The 19,172-nt window shown below is 41.7% G+C and overlaps 1 protein-coding gene across 1 annotated transcript; it reads left to right on the top strand.

Moving 5' to 3' along the window:
- The first annotated feature begins 151 nt into the window (after positions 1–151).
- LOC140907062 (serpin B3-like) lies at positions 152–18,303 on the top strand. Its single transcript, XM_073332198.1, is given in 9 exon segments — positions 152–194; positions 197–273; positions 5,070–5,252; positions 6,881–6,967; positions 7,631–7,774; positions 11,401–11,518; positions 12,515–12,657; positions 14,131–14,286; positions 15,332–18,303. Coding segments are annotated over 9 exon segments (1,356 nt in total). The 3' UTR covers positions 15,737–18,303.
- The last annotated feature ends 869 nt before the right edge of the window (positions 18,304–19,172 follow it).

Raw genomic sequence — 19,172 nt, 5'->3', positions numbered from 1 at the left:
TGCAATCTCATTTTATTTCTAAACCTATTTATTGCCAAACAAATATAGGGTATGTCAACAATCAAGGCAAACATTGCAACAGAAAGTTCTGGAAATTGGTGGGGAGGAGGTGTAAGCATAAGTGGTGAAAGATACAGACCTGTAAGAGTGGATGATGCAGGCTGGAAGGAAGTGCAACTGTTCTATATATCTAAACATATCAATTGCCTAACAAACAGACCCAGAACTTGGCTGAGGACACAAGTAATTCCTTCTCTCTCACAGGACTCTAAGGTAATGTAGATATTTGTATAGACACAATTAGCTTTTTGACAATTATTCTGAATTAGTTAAACCCTGGGCAGATTAAATGATAACATCCATGTCAAGCAGTAAAACAGGGCTTGCCCATTTCCATCATGAGTTTAGTTTAGATTTCTGTTTCTAGAAAACCGAGTGCAAATATTATAAACTTGCAGAGTTTTAAGAAAAAATGCTGATGTGGGGCAAGATGAATCAAAGGAAGAATTTTCTTAGTTCCTTAAAATCTTGAATTAGATAAATAAGGATAAATCTGTGCAGGTGGTAGTTCTTGCTGTTAGATTGCAAAAGACAGCAAATTCATGGGCCAAAAACTAAATTGTTGTTCCACCGAGGGGGAAGAAAAAAGATATTTTTAGTTTGCCACCTTCTTGTTTGACTTCTCATGACAAAAGAATTCATGACTTAGTATGTGTTTGGATACTCCATAATGAACCATATTGACTGTCAGGGAAACCTAAGAGGCCAAGGCCTGAGAACCAGATGATCAAAGGTATTTAGGCAACTAAAGATGCATTTTGGTGTGTACTGGGATTTTCAAAAGCACCTAAGCAGAGTAGGTGCCTAAGTCCTATTGAAATCAATCTTTAAATAATAATAAAGACCATGCGTGATTTGCGTGTCATACAAGTACCTAAGGATCGATTTACAGCAGAGACAATAGGTCAGATAATCTAAGGGAGTCTGGAATTATTGTCAACTAGATACGTGTTCCAGTTTCTGGGAAAGTTAGTTTGCCCCTATACAGAGAAAACAACACAAGCTGGAGACCAAGGTAAAATCCTGGGCCCACTGAATTCAACTAGAGTTGTGTGGTTGTTCTCAAATGAGCCAGGATTTCACCCCCAAATTGCTGAGGGTATCAGAGTCTGACAGTGAGTAGCAACTCACTGCTTGAGTAGTCCCATTGGAATGAACAGGACTACTCCAGGAGAAAGTCCTATTCAACATCCGTAAGGGTCTTTGAAATCAATTGGACAACTAAAAGAGTAAGGCACTACTCAATTTCAGTCCACATATCAGAATCTGACCCCTACTATTTTCTTAGTCCTTAATCTGGTCAAAACTTTCAACTCCAATGGGAATTTAGACAGTGGAAGTTCTGAATAAAGACAAATTAAGGATTTTTTTTCCACAATAGTACTGAATTCCATATTGATGCACAACATGTTTATAGGAAATGAAAAATGTTGTAAGTCCATTTGGCAAATCATTAGCAAAGGAGAACATTAAGCTAGGAAATTCACAGGTTCCTGCCAACCAAAGTCCGCAGGAAACCACAACTAAATTGCAGTTGTCTAAAGTGATACTGTTTTATAGCTATTAATATGGAGGATAGAAGACTATAGCTGGGTTTAAAAAATTAATTAATAAATCCAATTAAAATTACCAGGTGACACACAATATATATGTGGTCAATCAAACACATGTCATTTGGGAAATCTATGGGTCTTTGGCAGCGCTGTGCTTCCTATAACAGATATCAGGGTAGTAAGGAAGTGCGGCCGACTGAAGGAGAAAACAATAGTTAACCAGTACATTGAGGAAGGGTCTTTCTTTGGCCCCCAAAAACAAAAATCAAGAACTACTACTCTAGGAATCAAAAACAAATGTGAATTCAATGGACCTTCTTAGATGAATAAAGTTATGCATGTTCCCTTTTCACTACCCACACTCTATTCATTACTCTTGGCTCGAGTGGCTCTATGTCAGTGGAGGACCCCTCTGTGGAGAAGGATTCCCAAGGGGGCTGAATCCACCATATTTAGGGCAGCTCTGTGTTGGAGGATCAGTGCAAATATACAGCAAAGGGGGGTAGAATCTGACTCCTAGTGTCTTATCTTTCCTGGAGTCCACACACATTATACAAGAATGGTAATTACATTTTCTGAATGATAAAAGTTATTCTATGGATTGCATTCTAATTAGTTATGAAAGTTACCTTTAAGCAACCATTTGGACATAAAAAAGCAATAATTTTGGATATATAATAATGCCAGTGGGTGTTGCAAATGCTTTATATCCCAAAACTTTGCAAGATACCCCACCATAATCTAGCAAGCTTCAAACTTCATCTCTGGTGACCAGGTAAGCTTTTCTTCCATTTAAGGTTAACGTTTTAGTTACTGTTATAATTGGTGAAGGGAAGTTTTGTAAATCCTTTCGCTATACTCAATCCTTTTTAGATTTATACAGATTAGTCCAGCTTCTCCAGAATTTTACATCCACAGAGGATCGTGTGTTAAAGGTGCCAGGCTGGGGCTCAGGAGTCTATTCCTGCCTGTGTGACTGTGGGCAAGTCACTTTGGCAAAATTTGCAGATGTGGATGCCTAAAAGTAATAATTTAAACCCAGATTTAGATACCTAAATAAACAGCCTGCTTTTCAGAAGGCCTGATCCCCACAGATCCTGTTGGTTTAAGGTAAGTTACAATGCATTTATATCGGTGTAAGAGCAAAATTTGGCTTGCAGGATTTACATAAATTGTTGCAGGTGTCACCACTTTCCAAAGCATATCACATTGCTACATATAATCATCAACTCTTGTGAAATGTGCAATTTGCCAGCTATTAATGATTAGGAAAAGAAATTCTCAGCAATTGTCTTACTTGTTCCATAACAAAGCATTTTGCATTAACAATAACACACAAACTTCTCTTCTGAATCTCAGACTTCAGTAAATCTGTGCATATTTTTGAAAAGAGTCTGAGATGGAAATGAAATATTTAAGTAAGAAAATCACAGAATCATAGGAACGGAGGACTGGAATGGAGGACTGAACAGGTCATCTAGTCCAGTCTCCTGCACCGAGGCAGGACTAAGTATTATCTAGATCATCCCTGACAAGTGTTTGTCTAACCTGTTCTTAAAAACTTCTAGTGATGGGGTGTCAGTCCATGATCTGTTCCTCCTTGCATTTTGCTGTGACCCTGAGAGAACCTTTCCCAGGCATGAAAAGAGCTCTGTGTGGCTCGAAAGCCTGTCTTTCTCGCCAATAATAGAAGATACCTCACCCACCTTCTCTCCCTTGCAATTAGGAAGTTTTTCCTAATGTCAAATCTAAATGTCCCTTGCTGCGATTTAAGTCCATTACTTCTTATCCTGTCCCCAGTGACTAAGAAGAACAATTTATCACTTTCCTTGTTAGAACAACCTTTTAGTACTTGAAGACTGTGGTCATATCCCCCTTGAGTCTTCTCTTCTCCAGACTAAACAACCCAACTTTTTCAATCTTTCCTCATAGGTCATATTTTCTAGACTTTTACTTTTTTTTTTTTTTTTGCTCTTCTCTGGACTTTCTCCAATTTGTTCACATCTTTCCCAATTGTGGTGCCCAGAACTGGACACAGTACTCCAGTAAGGGCCTTATCAGTGGTGAGTAGAGTGGAAAAATTATTTCTCACATCTTGCTTACAAAATGAAAGGTGATGTTATATAACACTATTTCCGAGGAACAACAGTGGATTAGAATTTGGAAGGGGAAAGCCACGAGGATCATCCATTTGAATAGTGAAGAATCTCACCTAAGATGAGGGAGACCCACATTCAAGTCCCTGCTCCAATGACTAATTTATATTAAGTGGAGAAGCTTCAGTGGAAGAGACTCACTGAAGACTACCTGATAGCCTAGGTCTCATGGCATTCTCCTGAGCAATGAGAGATTCAAATTCAACTCACTGTTCCAAATCAGGCAGTGGGGCGAACTGAACCTCGGTCTCCCACATCCCAGGTGTATGCCCTAACCTTTGGGCAGAAGTTATATGGGACATTTCCACCACCTCTTTACTGGGCTAAAGATAAAAGGGGGGAGGGCAAGGAGCACAGCACCAGCCACTTAACAAATCTAACCTGAAAATGTTTTTTTGGCCCAAACTCTTTGGTAAATTTGTGTCAAATTCATGAATAGTTTCAGGTTGACCAAGATTACATTTTTTTAACAAATAAACTATGGGTCAGAAAAACTTCACCTGGGTCTTTTTATCTATTTGTGAAAGTCTTGGAATGCCTCCCTGGGAAGAAATCAAGGGTATCTCTTTTCAGAGTTAATGGAGACAGATTCCTATCAGTCAACCTCAATGGGAAAATGTATTGCAATAAATAGATGTTCACACATCTTACATAGTGTATATTTCTTTTATAATAGAATAAGCTGATTCAGTGATACCTTATCACATATTAATCAAATCATTTTCTACCCATTGTCTGTTGTTGTTACCTAGATACCAGGGGTCAAATTAGGCTCTCATTTACACCTGTGCATATCTGGATTCACCCCTCTGAAGTTGCTCTAGCTATAACTGGGTGCAAAAGAGAGCCTAGTGTGGCCCTGATCATATACAAACAGAAAGTGGAGCATCCCATAATCCCTCTCAGGAAGGCTGATTTTGAACTCAGACTGCTGTAAATCATGAGTAACTCCCCTGAAGTCAGATGGGGAGATGCATCAGTGGGTTTCATTGCTCTAAGAAACAGTGTTGGTAGAAGATTTTACTCCTTGTAGCATTGTACATTAGCCGCAGAAAAGGAAGAAAAAGGAGAGTCTCAATTTCCTGGTGGAGGATTGGAGATGAGTCTGTTTTCTTAATGGGAATTCTTTTTTTTAAAAGTCTGTATCACAAAGTTCCCAAAACTTATGCCCATTTCCACTCTGAAGCTAGACAAGAGTGTATAACTAGCAAGAAAGCCACTGAAAACATCTGATACAGTAAGAGGTTGAGAAAAGAGACTGTTGAACTCCATTGATTTGGTTTATTTTTTTCCTCGGCAGCTTTTCATTTTCACAATGAACTCCACCAGTGAAGCAACTACAAAATTTTGCCTTGACTTTTTCAAAGTACTGAACAAAGATTTTCCATCTGAAAATATCATCTATTCTCCTCTGAGTATCTCAGCTGCCCTGGGCATGGTCCTTCTTGGGGCCAGAGGTAATACTGCCGCCCAGATACAAAAGGTAGGCATCAATAAGTCATTTGTTTTATACCTGCATTTTTGTTCAACAATGGCAGACCATTCCCACGTGCAATGTCACCTGAGCTCCTCAAGGCTTTTCTTTCATTGTAACTCAGAGCAGTTTCCTTTTCCATGGGTAATATAGCCGGCACAAGCAGCAATTGCCCTAGTTAAGGTCGAAAGGCACTTCTATATTGAATGGGATTGAACTTTATGCCGTTGAAAGTGTGCCTGGCAGAAGATGCAGGCTGAAAACATAATTGTGAACTGGAAATAACATTTCCAGCCCAAGAACAAGAGATTTCCCCCCTCAAGCCCTGATCTTGCAACCATTCCATAAGTGTGTGTCATTACATACATGAGTAGTGGATAATGGTACTTGGGTGTATTATTGTTTGTAAGACTCTGGCCTGTTGCAGCTTCACTTACCCTCTGCTGAGGTTGGTCTATTTTGGCCCATAGGGATGTTTGAGCCTCTTGGCCAAAAGCTCAGCCCCAGCAGAAGAGGTCATCTCAGATAAAACCTAGAGAAACATTTCTTCAATATTTGCAATTTCTGGCCCCTCATCTTCATTTTACTCATACTGCTTGGTGACATTTCTGTGTTGTGCATTATACCAAAAGAGAGAGATGTAGCCTAAATGGTTATTTCATAAATCTGTGTATCTCAGATTCAGGGTCCTTTTTAGTTGCTTACAATGAACGTGCTGAGCGTCAGATTTACTAATGCTGAAGTGTCACAAGTTTGGTTGTAGTTATAAAAAATAATTTGAATATCTAGTTTGGCAAAAGTATTAACCTATTTTGGATCCCATGAGCCTGTATGAGTCACATTTTTCATTAGGAATGGGTTTGAATTTCTCAAGCTTGGATTGCACAGGAGTTAGTACTAATCAAGAATCATGTGGCATCAGTCTTTGAATACAGCTGTCATTATTAGAACTTCCAGATAGATATTTTGCTGTGAAGGCTAGACATGTGACCCAATACAGTTAGCAGCTGTAAAGGGATCTGCACATGAGAGGAATGAAATTAAAAAAAAAAAAAAAAAAAAAAAACAGGTTCCAATGCTAGTCAATGGCAAAACTCCTTTCTGCTTAAATATGGGTGGGAGCTAACTCTACATTTGACAAACAAACACTACATTTGTTGGAATTAAACCTAGCAAACTCTGAAAGCATTTCCATTGGTTTTGAGACTGTTCCTTAAATTTAGGTTTTGTAAAAAATAAGCTTTTATCCAAGTCCCAATCCTGCGATAGGATCCACTATTGCAAATCGCTGCATGCCTCCTGAATTTATTGCCCTATTGCAAGGTGTAAAAACTGAATATTATGGGAAGAAATAGAAAGTGAGTTCCACAGTCATAGAAATATAGCTCTCCCTTCTAGAGATTTTAAGTAGTATTCACTAAATGGCTTACTGATTTTGATGTCAATGGATGGACTGGGGCATCCAGTGATAAAAGTTGAGAACACCTGCCTTTTGACATCATGATGTCTATCTCCAGTAGAAAGGACAGTAGGTAAGACAGACAACTGAATTTTCTCGTGACAAGTTCAGTTTCACATTTTGTCGTAAGTAAATCAATACAGAGTATGACTGTTGCAATGTTACATTTCCACCTCAGGTTCTTCGCTTCATTGAACTTAGAGAAAATGAAAATCCAGGAACAGGAAGCTCTTCTGAAGCAACAAGAAGTGATGACAATTCAGAGGTAGTCACAGACTACCTCTTCCTCCCCAGCTGCCGGTATCTTAGAACAAATGTTGGAGCTGGACAAACTTTGGAATTTAGATTCAACTTCCCCAAATTGGCAGATTAGAATTATAACATAAAAATGGGGGGGAATGCTGTGATGGTGGGTGACAGAAGGTAAAGGGAGAAGGATAAAAATGTACACAAGATAGCAAAGAGTAAGGTTTAGGGGTTTTTTTTATTGAAAATGCTGTTCAATTATATGCTTGATTTGGGGCATTCAGAAGTGATCAGTTCAGTTTGCATCTTGCTATTTCCGTGAGCTCCTATCATGATCATGAGCACATCTGCATGTATAACTCAGACATACAGAAAGCATTCACAGCTGTACTACCCTGAACATTTTTAATTGTTCAACAAATTCGCAGGTGTAGTGCTCCATAAGTAACAAGTGGAAAATCCCAAAAGAGCCACAGATTACTTAGTCCTTATAATAGGACTTTTGCTCCATAGATCTCCAGATTATCAGGAACAAGAACAAGTCAGACAAGGCAAAGCTAGTTAAGTTATTGAATCTGAATGGTTTAATAGAAGAACGATTATTTTAAAAAAACCAGTGTCTCTGTTACTCTCAGCCTTCTTCAGTCAGAAATAAACTACAGCAGCTTTGTGTTATTTGAAGGTTCCTGATAATCAGTGTGATATATCTGGAGGGATTCATTCCCAGTTTAATGACATCTTCTCTGCAATCAACAAACCTACCACTTCTTACGAACTGGCTAATGCCAACAGACTGTATGGAGAAAAGACATTCAATTTTCTTCAGGTGAGTTGCACTGGGGATTCACATTAACGGCCTGTGACATTGTAGGACAGATAGAGATGAACAGCATGGACTTAGTTCAGCTGAGGTCCCATTTCCTGCTGACTTGTATGTGATGTGGCAAAGTACCTTGTTCTCCTCAGCAGACTCAATCCTTTTAGCCTGGGAGACACTGGCTTGGGCAAGGCAAATCCTTACAGGTAGCACAGGGTCTGGTTAGTCCTTTCCCTGATCAGTCCCTGGTGCTTACTTTCCCTCCCTTCTGGGCAGGGAGTGCAGCCTCCCTTCCTGGAAGGATTCTGTGTCTTGCTGCCCTTATTCTACTGGCGGCTTCCCTACTTCTCTCACTCTCTCACCCCCTCCCCCTACTTCCACCCCGGGGAGGGTTAAAAAAAAAAAAAAAAGAAAGAAAGAAAAAGAAAAAAAAAGGGTCTCCAGCAGTTGGAGCCAGCTGAACCTAATTAGTTCTCTAGCAACCCCTTTTCCAGCTGAACCTTATTTCCCCATGGTTCTCCTCAGTGGACAGGGAGAGGCCTTTTAATCCCCTGGGACTAATTACTACTCCTCCCTTTTTTGTAGCTGTTTGTTCTGGGTTTACCACAGTGAGTTGTGTCCACTTAGACAAGGGGTGGAGTTGATCCCATGGAGGTACTGAACAGTAGGACAGAACAGCCAATCATCTTAAAATAAAGTGGTTCCGGAATGGAATATTTAAGATAACTTCAATCTAAGGTCTTAGTTACAGGCTCTGCTCATTTCTCCCCGGTCATAGAGCATTATAACCTAACTGTAATTAGGTGTGTTGAACAGCACTGAAAGCAAAATTTCTAAGTGTTTACTATTACTATTTATATTATGGTAGTGCCTACAGGCCAGGATCTCCCTGGGCTACACACGGTACAAAAATATAACAAAGAGACGGCATTATGTGAACCTCACCCTGAAAAGCTGTTTTATACAGTACATTATTGTTACTCAGGTTTGTCTTCAGCTTTGTAACTATTACTTAAATAATTACTTCAGTACATCAACAGCAAAATAAAGTTTAGAGGGTTGCTATAGTCAAAAAAGTAACTGTTTAATCATGGCACCAGATACTCAGATATATATTCAGAGTTGTATTTGTTTATTTCATTGACAAAATTAAGATTTTAATGCTTTTTACTCTTGTTAGCACTCTAGAAGTAATACAATGATAGAAAAGTGAGCTAGAATTATGAATTCTGGCTCATGAAAATTCAATAAAATTGCTAGCTATGTTCTGGGGTTTCATGCTACATTTTTAACCAATTTATTTCACATTATTTACAAGGCCTCACCATTTCATTTGTGTGAAATTTCATAGGCCCCAAAACTATTCACAAATCAGCTTTCAAAATTTGCTTCTAGTTTTAAATTTTATGTGGCAGCACCATTGTAGTCATCTTTAGTTATTTTGGCTGGTGGGGAAAAAGAAACATTACAAGACAGTGCTTCAAAACATTCATGAATTACATATAAATATACAGTCATGGACACACTAAGTTAGACAGCGACAGAAGTGGCCAGACAGTATATATTGGTTTCTACTTCCAAGATAAATTCAGGGTTCTACCTGTAGAACTAACAGAAAGACCTGTAGTGGGTCCTGTTCCACCAGTTTCTCCTGTTCCGCAGTCTACCCAGGATGGAAAGTAAACTTGAGAGACCTAAGGATTGGTTGCTGCAAGAGGAGGCGCATCTATCAGATCTTTCCACTGAATAGGAGTAGGAAGTGGCCTACGTGAAAATGGTCCCCCAGTCCTTTAGGGCATAAGCAGCCATTTAAGGACCACGAGAGGACCTGTGACAACCAGATATTCTGGTTATTCAAGAGCGACCTAGGTCCACCTTCCATTGTGTAACCAGAACCTGATGTTCTCTAAATGCCTGCTAAAGCGGTTAGGTTGCCAGGGGGCTATATATGTTTATTGCATCTAAAAAACAGAGAGTAAATCAGCTTTACATAACATGATCACATGGAAAAGCAAACACCAGCCTCACCACAGCAGTAGTGAGAAGTCTGGGGAGAAGTCATTATTATTTGTGATGAGTAGTATAACACAGGGGCCCCAACCAGTGACGAGCTGCCAAAATCTTAACAACGGGTTCCCTCCTCACCCAACGAGGGGGTTGTTGCTCACCCCCAACCTCCGGGACTCCTGTCCCATCCAACCCCCTCTCCTGTTCTTTGACTGCCCCCAGAACCGGGCAGGAGGGTCTCATGGGCCACCATAGTGGGTGCCCACCCCACCCCTATGAGCCAGAAGCACCTGCCAGAGGGCGAGGTGGGGAGTCCCAGCGGTGCTTACCTGGGGCAGCTCCCAGGAATCATCCGGCAGGTCCCACTGGCTCCTGTGGGGGGGAGCATAGCTAGGGGGGGAGCGGCCGCGCCCCCCACTGATCACATCAAAAGTGGTGCCTTAGGCACTGACTCCCTGGGTGCTCCGGGGCTGGAGCACCCACGGGGAAAAATTGGTGGGTGCAGAGTACCCACCAGCAGCTCCCTGCCCCGCACCCGATCTCAGATCACCTCCACTCTGCCTCGTCCCCTGAAACCACCGCGCCCCCACCCCCACCAGCTTCCCGCAAATCAGTGGTTTGGCGGGAAGCCGGGGAAAGCAGAGAAGCAGGCCGCAGCTTCCCACTCAGGCCGAGGATGGCGGAGGTGAGCCCCCACCCCCACAGGTTAACTGCTGCGGCACGGTTGGCCCTCCTCGCTGTCCCCCCCGCCGGAGCTCACCTCCACCTCCCTGGGCCTGAGCGGGAAGCCGCCGCTTGCTTCTCAGCCCACCCTGGCTTCCCGCGCGAACAGCTGATTCGTGGGAAGCCTGTGGGGGTGGAGAAGCAGAGCGGGGCGGCGCGTTCAGGGGAGGAGATGGAGGCGGAGCGGAGGTGAGCTGGGACCGGGGAGCTACCGGTGGGTGCTCTGCACCCTCCAAATTTTCCCCTTGGGTGCTCCAGGGCTGGAGCACCCGTGGAGTCGTCGCCTAAGGCGCCGCTTTTGGCTTGGTAAATTTAGAAGCCCTTTTAGAACTGGTTGCCCCTCGCGGAACAACCGGTTCTAAAAGGGCTTCTAAATTTAACAACCAGTTCTAGTGAACCGGTGCGAACCGGCTCCAGCTCACCACCGGCCCCGACCAGGGTCAGGGCCCTGTTCTGCTAGAATGCTGTAGAAACATAGTAAAAGACTTCCCCACAACTTACAATATAAATAGACAGGACAGACACAGAGGTAGGAGAAAAGCAGTATCACTATCCTTATTTCACAGTTGGGGAACTGAGACACAAAGATTAAATGACGCTCTCAAGGTCATACAATGACTCTGTCACAGACTCAATCAGCTGGCGGAACTTCAAAAAGGTTCAGTGTTTGACTTTTTTATGTAAACTGTCCAAACCTATGTGGCCCTGTATCTATGCTCTACCCATCTGGTCCAGTTCCTTCTGCTAGTCCCCACACTGTCTCTAGCATGTACAAACAATATTTTGTATATTTCTTGCAGTGTTGCAGAACTAAAAAACAGCGACATTTTATTTTATTCAGGAGACAGCCAAAAAAGAGACCTGTTTTCTGATATATTCTTCTGATCTTCTCTCTTATTGTACAGCAATACCTGTCCTGCATCCAAAAGTTATACCAGGCTGAATTGAAACCAGCTGATTTTCTGAATGCTGCAGAGGAAACCAGGCAGCAGATAAATTTGTGGGTTGAAACCTTTACAAAGGGTAAGGACAAGTCAGCCATTGGCTGCTATTTCTTGATATTTAATAAAAAAACCAATGAGGTAAAGTGTACAAGGTGCTCAAAAACCTGGAGGAGAAAACTATTTTGTCATAATTGGAGCATGCCCAGTATGCAGTGGCAGCTCTCAGCAATTTGACCACCTGAGTGACCTGAAGATGGATCATTAATTCCCACAGAGAAAACATATTTGAGGAGAACAGAGTAGCCAGCAGACTCTGGACCTAGTACAACACCCATTGAAATCAATAGGAATTCTTCTGACAACTTCAGTGGGTGCTGGATGAGACCACCAGTGTGGTTGACTGCATGGAGTTTAAGGAATTATTCAGTCAGATGCAAGAGGTATTGGAGCAAGGAGAGGGAACCTTCAAAAAGTACCTTGATTTATGAGCTCCTCCACAGAGAAGCAAAAAGAAAAGGAGTACTTGTGGCACATTAGACACTAACAAATTTATTTGAGCATAAGCTTTCGTGAGCTACAGCTCACTTCATCGGATGCATTCAGCAGTAGCTCACGAAAGCTTATGCTCAAATAAATAGGTTAGTCTCTAAGGTGCCACAAGTACTCCTTTTCTTTTTGTGAATACAGACTAACACGGCTGCTACTTTGAAATCTACAGATAAGGTAAATGACAGCACACTACTTAAAATTGACTTGGATCCAAGACTAGTCGGCAGAAAAAGAATAAAATGGCCATTTTAGGAGATGGCATCTATTCTCCATTATTCACTTGAAGCACATTAGTGTGGGGAAGCGACAAAGATGCTGCTTGTGTTGCACTTGTTCTGTGAATAGATAGAAGACTTCAGCCTCTTAGGCCTGTCAGTCTAATATCTTTCATGTGTGTCCAGTGTCATGTGTATATTCTTACACCCAGGTACATAGATGCACTGTACATCAATGTTATTACAACAGATAAATGGAACTAGAGTTACTGAACTGCCAAAATGAAATAATTTGCCTCCATTTTTTTAAGGTAAAATCAAGGACCTCCTTGCCCCAGGCACTATTTCTTCCGGTACTAAGTTAGTCCTCGTGAATGCTGTCTACTTCAAAGGGCAATGGGAAGTGGAATTTGACAGAAAAAACACCAAAGAAAGAGCTTTTCAGATTAATAAGGTAGAGTACAGAAATACACATATCACATCATTGCTTCTATTGTTTTACACGCTTGGCAGAAAATGGGGAGCTACCATGGGATATGGCCCTCTGCCTGGAGACCAGCTCTGTGGGTGGAGAGGGAGCTGTTTCCCAAAGCTTCTGCTAGAAGAGTGCATCATGCCTGACACATGTACAATGCCTCACAAAGCCACTTGGAGCACAGGGGAAGTCAGTGTATAAGAAGCTGTGGCCTGTCAGCTCTTCATTCAGGAGTGAAAGTGCTCAGGACAAAGCCCTGCTTTTTCCCCTTCCCCTTTGGGGTTGCGGGTGCAGTTAGGTTTACTATCCTTGTAAAGATTTGCACTCATGTGAGCAAAGACCAACTGGCCCCTGAGCAGAGGCCTAGCATAAGGGTGCTTCTTGTACCTTCCCTCACTACACTCCCAAGTTGGAGCAATCCACAGTCTGGCCTCTAATTATCTTCTTCATAGACCCTTAACTGGTTTCCATTGTATTCAGACCTACAATGAGCTGTTCTGCTGCCACATTTACAATGACGGCCACCAAGCGATCCATTTAGTCTGTGTTCAGTTTCCACATTCTGTCACTAGATTGAGCTCTCTCCTCATTAAGGTTGAATACTGAAAGTGGGGTTTTTTTAGGTGACATTCTGCACATTGTCCCAGTGCTACTCCCCCCACCCCCATCCCACCCGTTGGGTGGGCAGTGAATGTAGAGTAGCCAGCTTCGTACTGCTTCAGTTCCATTTCACCTTCTGTTGGTCACACATTAGCACAATGTAGCAAAAATAGGTTGGCAACGTTGCGAGGGAAACATTTGTTTAGCTAAAGGAAAATTGTTCCTAGTGGAATTTGTTTCCATGAAATTGTTTTGTGGATGTCTGTTGCTTTTAGGTTTTGTAAATTTCTGGGTCAACTTGACCTAAGAACATGCTATTATATTGAAATTTAAATTAAACAGAAGATGGAAAGCCTGTCGTTTTAATGTCCTTAGCGTGGTTCTCAAGCTCGACAACCTAACTGTGAGGCACACACTATCAGTGGCAACTACTGAAAGTGTTGGTCCAACAAAATAGCATTAACTGTTCTTCTAAACCTTCTATTCGTCGTGGGGTGGGTGCACCTGAGTGCAGACACAGGGAGATGATAAATGGTATCTTAGCTTTAAAGGGGCAGGGGAGAAGCAACATCGTGGAATCCTGGACCATGGGGACTAGTTTCCTAGTCCCCCTTCCCCCGATGCCTCACTGACCCCTTTCCCTTGAGTCCAAGATAGAGATGAATCTGTTGTGAGATGCTTGAAGAGATTCAAGGGGACTATATACACCTTTCTTTAGAAGGTGCGAATCTGGCCCTAAACAATCACTGCAGCATTCAGGTCCAAGTGAAGATATAATACAAGGGAAAATATGTAAATACAGGAGGATATATTGTATGAATTTCATTTGTTACTAATTGTCATTGCTTTCAGACTACAAGCAAACCTGTGCAGATGATGTACAAAATGGGCGAGTATAAAATAGCTACAATAAAGGAGCATGATTGTCAGGTGCTTGAACTCCCGTACAAGGGTGATGACCTGAGTATGTATATACTGCTGCCAAAAGACTACACGGGTCTAACACAGGTAAAGTTACCTATGATGAGATGATAACCTTATAACCAGAATATGAACATGGCAATATATCTCTGACCACCTGGACAGGCAGTATAGAAGAAAATTACCTTTCCTCCTCCTTGTTGCAGAGTATGCAGCATGTTGAATAGTAAATCTGAAGGCAGGCTGCTTATGCTGTTCCTGTGTCTATTGAATTTTCAGGAAACAAACAATGAGCCAGCCTTTTTATTCTCCAAATGGGGCACAGTGACAATGTAATTCATAGCTAATTGCTACATTTTTGTATTATCAACCTTTCTAAACAGTTAATACCCACACAGACTCGTCTAAAAGTGAATGAATAATAAATGCAAACAATATAGGTAACGCATCGGCAGATCCACAGAGGCTGTCTGCCACATATTGCTGCCAGACTTAACATCTGATCCATCTCCCTAACCCTTCTCCCATACAATTTAATTGCAAAACACCCATTGACTTCACTGTTGCAGGATCAAGTCCTTTAGCTTTAATGGTAGAGGTCTGAGCACTGAAGTTAAAAGTTTCATCATTGACTCCCACTGTTGACCCAGCATTGTGGTCATTATATTTACATTAAAAAAAAGAAAACAAGATTCTATAATCAACACTGGACAAACACTTATTTGGAAATCTTTAGGGTACAGCTACATAGAGATAAAAGCCCTGCAGCTGAGGGGCTAAAAATTGTGGTGTACACGTTCAGGCTTAGGCTGGAGCCTGAGTTCTAGGACTCTGTGAGGGTGGAGGGTCCCAGAGGTTGGGCTCCAGCCTGCGTCCAAATGTCCACACAGCAATTTTTCAGCCATGTAGCCCGAGTCAGCTAAGACGGGCCAGCTGTTTTTATTCCTTTGTAGACATACTGTTAGTGTACGTCATGCTACTGACCTCAGTAGTATTGTAAGAATCATGCCTGATGTGGCTACCACAGTGTGAATGAAAAATCATTTTTCCAATTTCTCACACAGTTGCATGTCTTGTTGATTTTGACGCATAACCACAAGATTCTGATTCCCATGTATCTTTATACCTGTAGCTGGAAAAGGAACTTACTTATGAGAAATTAACAACTTGGATTAGCCCCGATCATTTGAAAGAAGATGAAGTGGAGGTGTCTCTTCCTCGGTTCAAAATCGAGACAAGCGCTCAACTTAAGCAACATTTAGAAGCTTTAGGAATGACCGATGTGTTTCGCCCAGGAGTATCAGATTTATCTGGAATGGCAAAAAGAGATGGCCTCTCTGTGAGTCAGGTTGTCCATAAGGCTTATGCAGAGGTCAATGAAGAGGGCACTGTGGCAGCAGCTGCAACTGAAATTGGCCTAAGTGGATCCTCATTAAGAATACCTGTACAGTTTGTGGCTGATCACCCTTTCCTCTTCTTCATCAGACACCAAAAAACCAAATGCATTCTCTTCTATGGTAGAGTCTCTTCTCCTTAAAGGGAAATCTCTAATTAACCCACGAGATCCTGGGCCACAGAATTGTAGTACAGAAAATACAACAGAAATGTTATTCTCTTCATTTTCTCTTTTCCTTGCACTCTAGCTAGATAGTGACTCCATAGTTATGGGTGAAAATGCCACACGATGCTCATAGCAGGACTGTGATACTAGCACCACAGTCCTACCTTGTCTGCTGCTTCCCTCCCCCGCAAACTTGCTTCTCGTTCCTACTTAAAGAATGTCCCACTCTCTCAGCACCTGAGGAAGGGCACCTCTGCAAAGTCCCAAATCACTAGGAATCTCCTTGACCAAAGCTTTGCTAACTAGTAGTGAAATAAAGAACTATGAATTTTATTAATCATCCTGAACTGAATAGGTATCAACACAAGCATTGACCAAACTCTTGCAGTGGAGAACCTGGCCCTGAGTTGTGGCAATGTAACAGGTGAATAATCAGGCTCATTGTTTTCACAGTTATTGTTATTGCCCTTCTGCCACCTTTACTACTTCTGGAGGAATTCTGTGCCAAAAAATTAAAAACTCTGTGCACAATATTTTAAAATTCTGCAAAATTCTTCTTTTTAATTTGGGAAAACAACACAAAATAATCATGCCAGTTTCAATTATTTTGGTAATTAATTTCAAAATATCTATCAGCAAGTATGTCTGTAACAATACAGGCAAAAATATAGCCTGGAAATGTTTTTTGATTAATAGATTTCTTATTAGGCATATTCATACAGAATTTTGTGTAATGATTAATTTAAACTAAATTAATACAGAACTTTGTGTAATGATTCATTTAAAGTACACCTGTACTCACAGAGAGTTGTGTTTACTCCATGAGGAATCCTGCTGAAATGAGTAGGACTACCAGGGAGGAAGGCAGTACTCAATATAATGTGGAGCAAGAGGGAGAAGGGAGAGCTGGAAAACAGAGTCTGACCCTTTCGCACCCGAATATAAAGTTAACACTGTACACCGATACAAACTCCTACAGTCAGGGTGAGAGTTAGGGATGTTGTGGAAACTTTGTACTTCCTGACACCTGCATTGAAAACTAACAATAATGTTGCTGTGACCCCAGAACCTCTTAATACCAGGTGGCAAGGGGGTGCAGAGGGCTCCAAGGTTCTCCTGATTCTCATTCATCAAAAGAACGTCATGTGAGGTCAGAAATAAGAGTCCGTGTTGTGCTCTTCATCAATTCTGTTGTGAAATGTATGTGAGGAAACCATGTAAGGAGTGGTGTATCTATACTGAACATATGTTCTTAAAGTCTGTGTCTGGGGGCTGGTCACCAGCAAAGATAAAAAACCGATTTTTTGTCATACACGAGATGTTTAGCCACCTACATATTTACATGTACATTGAGCATTGTCTCATTCACAATGGGTCTCCTATCACCAGTCTGAACGGAATGAAAATGAAGGATTGTGAATACTTCAGAAAGGAACTAATAGGAAGAAAACAGCAGGGAGGGAGAACCTTATCTTGAAGTGCACCTCAATGGTTTGTTCTACTATATTTGGGGGGCAAAGAAGACACCCAGGCATCCCTGAGCTAGGAAGCAAATAGACAGCAGATTTGCTTCATGAAGGTGGAATCTCAGCCAGGCTGGGCTGAAAACACTGGAGAGAACTTTGGGTGAGATAAGTTTCTTTATTTAGCTGGTCAATTTCTTAGTTAAGTTTAGCTAGTCTATAGAAAGAGCGTTATTTTGCTTTATATGTAACCATTTAATTCCAGTATTTTTGCTCACTATTACTTGAATCTCTAGTCTTTGATAATAAATGTATTCTTGTTTTCACTATAAACATATCTAAGTGCTGTGGTGTGAAGTAAAGGAATGATCCTGAGTTGAATCTTACAAACTGGTGTGTACTGTTTCTTTGGGAACGGCAGGCCCGGTAATTCTGTGATTGTTCAGTGGATCAGGGACCAGACACTGCAGGGAATGCTCTGAGGACTCGAGGGTTGATGTGTGTCCATCACTACTTGTGCAGAGAGGACAAGGCCTGAGGGATTCTGGAGGGCAGTGCTTGTATTGCCAGAAGCTGTTGGTTTCAGGGAGCTGATCCACAGCAGGCACAGACATGACTGCTTCACACTAAGGCCAGATGGGCGTGAGGTGCCTCAGAACCCTGGGTACCCCTGGGGAGCGTCACACTTGCATTAGCAGTTTTAAAAATCATTTAATTGGTTATAATTTGACTAAGTCCAGTTGTTTGCCACGAGCTGTGAGACTATTGTGACAGGAAACTTGGGATCTTCCAAATTGCATGTAGCGATTTCCTGCCAGTTGTTTAGAGTTTAACACAAAATTAGAAAATTTTGTTGACTTGTCAGAAAAATCTAAATTGTAATTAACCAATTGTCTTCCAAAAGGGCAACTGGGGAAAATAACTCTCTTTCTGCAGCGCTCTCAAGATTGTAATTTTATGGCTTTTCTTTGGTGAAGTATTATAGATGTATTTTGCTTTTGACCTTTTAATTTGTGCAATTGCAATGCATCTATACCGCTATCAAGTCAAAGATTCAATAAATCACTACGTATTTTGTCATTTTCAGTAGTGGCAGGGAAATAAGCCAAACAGAAGCTGAAGACATACCTGTGTGCATGTGATAAGAGTGAAGCTGCAAGAGTATAACACTACTATAAATGGTCACATAGTGATAGACAGTATGTAGACCCCTTGTTCCAGACAGCACTTGGGCATGTACTTATGTCCCACTGATTGTAATGGGACTCAAGCAGTGCTTAGCATGTGTTTAAGTGCTGTCCTGAATACTCTCCTCAATCACGGCTATAACATACACCTTCTTCTAATAATTTTTAAGGGACAAGTGAGTACTAATAATTAATATCGATATTTTGGCAATGCTACTCAGTTTCATTTTCCAGTTTTATACTCCCCTGTTTCCTAATCATAAATGGGGAGTCTTAAAACATTGTTTCTCTAATAAACCAATATAATCTACCTAGACAAGTTTTTAGCATACATTTATGTCCCCTGAAAAAATGTGCAAAAGAAAGAAGTTGAAATCTACAGACTACTCTGTACATTTGAGGTGAAAAACAAGAAAGCAGCCTTCTGCCTGTAATTTAGGGCTTGAAGCAACCCCCTGGGAACTGGGAGGGAAGAGTTTGGAGCAGGCACCAGGAAGCCTGTCTGTGCACATGGCTGGAAAGTTAGCTGCAGTTGCAGTCATGGCAGGTGCACCACTTGTGGCTGGGTGGTGTAGCAGCTCACCATCTAGCACCCCTTGCCGACAGCTTCTACGGCCCTGGTTGGTGTCTCTTCTCATGACTTGGCCTTCCTGCCACTTTAGAGTCCCTCTCCTTCCAGAGTTTCCGTGTGCCACATGTACAGTGCCCTACACAATACTGGTCATCGATCTGCCATCCTCCTCCCCTCCCAGACTCCTCTTC

The sequence above is a fragment of the Lepidochelys kempii genome, chromosome 2, assembly GCF_965140265.1.
Source record: "Lepidochelys kempii isolate rLepKem1 chromosome 2, rLepKem1.hap2, whole genome shotgun sequence".
Lineage (NCBI taxonomy): Eukaryota > Metazoa > Chordata > Testudines > Cheloniidae > Lepidochelys > Lepidochelys kempii.
Note: the sequence above shows the minus strand (reverse complement) of the source record. Positions and strands in the feature narration are given on the sequence as shown.